The sequence below is a fragment of the Pyxicephalus adspersus genome, chromosome 8 (assembly GCF_032062135.1).
Source record: "Pyxicephalus adspersus chromosome 8, UCB_Pads_2.0, whole genome shotgun sequence".
Classification (NCBI taxonomy): domain Eukaryota; kingdom Metazoa; phylum Chordata; class Amphibia; order Anura; family Pyxicephalidae; genus Pyxicephalus; species Pyxicephalus adspersus.
Genome location: NC_092865.1, coordinates 10,209,144 through 10,211,243, shown reverse-complemented (window position 1 = coordinate 10,211,243; position 2,100 = coordinate 10,209,144). Strand labels below are relative to the sequence as shown.

At 43.3% G+C, this 2,100-nt stretch overlaps 1 protein-coding gene across 1 annotated transcript; it reads right to left on the bottom strand.

The window, feature by feature from the left end:
- Positions 1–561: 561 nt before the first annotated feature.
- Positions 562–1,778, bottom strand: LOC140337156 (piggyBac transposable element-derived protein 4-like). The gene is made up of 2 exons (XM_072420725.1): positions 1,447–1,778; positions 562–1,117 (listed from the first exon to the last, which is right to left on the bottom strand). The coding sequence occupies exons 1-2, from the start codon at positions 1,776–1,778 to the stop codon at positions 562–564; spliced, it is 888 nt and encodes a 295-aa protein (XP_072276826.1).
- Positions 1,779–2,100: the final 322 nt, after the last annotated feature.

Sequence of the window (2,100 nt, the reverse complement as noted above, 5' to 3'; positions counted from 1 at the left end):
GGTGTTTGGTGGTTCTTGACTATGGATTCGGAAAGTTGCAAAATTAATTCTGAATGATTCACAGGCCTCTGACTTTTTTTTTTTGTATAGAACGTAGGCATTCCATAGGCACTGCTCAACTAGATGCCTGAAAATCTTCTTGTAGTACTTCCTTTGCTGTTTCCTCATCGCTGGGTAGAATGTCATGGCTTGGTCAGCTCTGTCGACACCTCCCATGGTGTTGTTGTAGTCAATCACCACCTGTGGCTTCATCACTTCTTTCCCACGTTTTGTGTGTACCAGAACGGTGGAGGCATCATGGACAGTACTCATCAGGCACACATCTTTCTTGTCACGCCATCTTAGAGCCATCATTTTGCCTTTCTGCCAGGCCACAATTTCTCCTGTCTTCAGCTTCCCTTTTGAAAACAGTGCTGGCAGGTTGCGCCGGTTAGCCCTAACGGTTCCATACGCATCTGTTCTGTGTTGCAGAAGGAACTCATAAAGCTCAGGAGAGGTGTAGAAATTGTCAGTTGTGATACAATAGCCCTGACCTAGCAATGGCTCTATGAGGGATAGCACTTAAGATGTTGCCAGTCCATATGGGCTGTATCTGGGGTTGAACTGTGTCCCTTTTCCAGTGTACAGCACCATATTCCAGATGTAGCCAGATGAGGATTCACACAGCATATAGGTCTTCACGCCAAATCGTGCCCTCTTTGACGCAATGTACTGCACCCAGCTGAGCCTCCCCTTGTAAGCCATTAGACTTTCATCAATGCTTACATCTCTTTCTGGCACATAGGTTTGCTGGAAATTTTGTAGAATAATCTGAGATACTTCCCAAATTTTATTGAGTTTTGGTGTAGGATGGGTAGTCTCATCAAATTCTTCATTGTTTGCGAAGTGCAGGTACTTCATGATGAGGGAAAAGCGATATTCAGGCATGACTGAGCCAAAGAATGGAGTGGCAATAATTTTGTTCTTGGACCAGTACCACTTCTGCACGGGTTTGCCCACAACTCCCTGCAGGATTACCAAGCCCAAAAACAGCCAAATGTCATCCTTGGTCACAGGTTCCCACTTTCTGCCTCTTGCAAACCTCAGGTGTGGAGCACCTTGTTGTTGTCCAGCGTACCTGCATAAAACAAAAAAAAAAATGTATTTTAGGATATGTTCTTTTATAGTGTGAAGGTGGCAAGTAATATATTAGCAAACACAGAGCAGCATACATGTTGGCAAAAAAAAATTAGCAAAAAATTTCTAAAAGCAAACACAGAGCAGCATACATGTTGGCAAAAAAAAATAGCAAAAAATTTCTAAAAGCAAACACAGAGCAGCACACATGTTGGCAAAAAAAATTAGCAAAAATTTTCTAAAAGTTAGCACAGAGCAGCACACATGTTGGCATAAAAAAAAAAAATAGCAAAAAAATTCAAAAAGTTAGCAAACACAAGAGCGGCTTACCTGTTTGTCTCCACAACAATTTTTTCAATAACTTCATCAGTAAAAAACAACTTCAGGTATGCCAGGGGGTCGTCGCATTCAGCCTCAATTTTCATCCCAGGTGCGCCGGTAAATGGAAATCTTGGCGGTGCTGCCTGGTCCACATCAAGGTCAATAGGACACCATGTGCGCACAGGTCCAGAATCGTCGCTCAATTCACTTTCGCTGTCTGATGACAAATTACCTGGTGAATCACTATCGCTCGATTCCACAAGGGACTCCAAATCGCTATCGCTGCTTTCAAATTCCTCCAAAACAGCGCTTGCGCTGGCGAGATGCCGTTTGGATGCCATGTGGTCTCCAGCAAACAGTCAGGAACATCAAGGTCAAAGACAAAGTGATACATTCAGGAATTGATTTATAAGCCATCAAAAGGTCAGATCAAGGTCAGGGCTAATAGTGGGCAAAATGAAAATCAGGGCACTGGGCAATGATGCTTGGTGCACTAAAATGTGTATTTTTACTTTTATTGTGTTTTGTGTGTTTTTTTACTGTAAAAAAAATTTAAAAGCAGATTACATAGTAAGCAGGGGGACATCCCCCTGCTTCCCCTACCACATCACCCGGAGATCAGCCTCCGGAAGATGCGAGCAGGAGTAGATCCAGGGGGTGCTG

Bases quoted from the DNA above. Each gene is read 5' to 3' on its own strand.
- LOC140337156 (XM_072420725.1), bottom strand. From the start codon at position 1,778: ATGGCATCCAAACGGCATCTCGCCAGCGCAAGCGCTGTTTTGGAGGAA. The intron at 1,118-1,446 runs GTAAGCCGCTCT...TGTTTTATGCAG, and splicing joins ATTGTTGTGGAGACAAACAG to GTACGCTGGACAACAACAAG.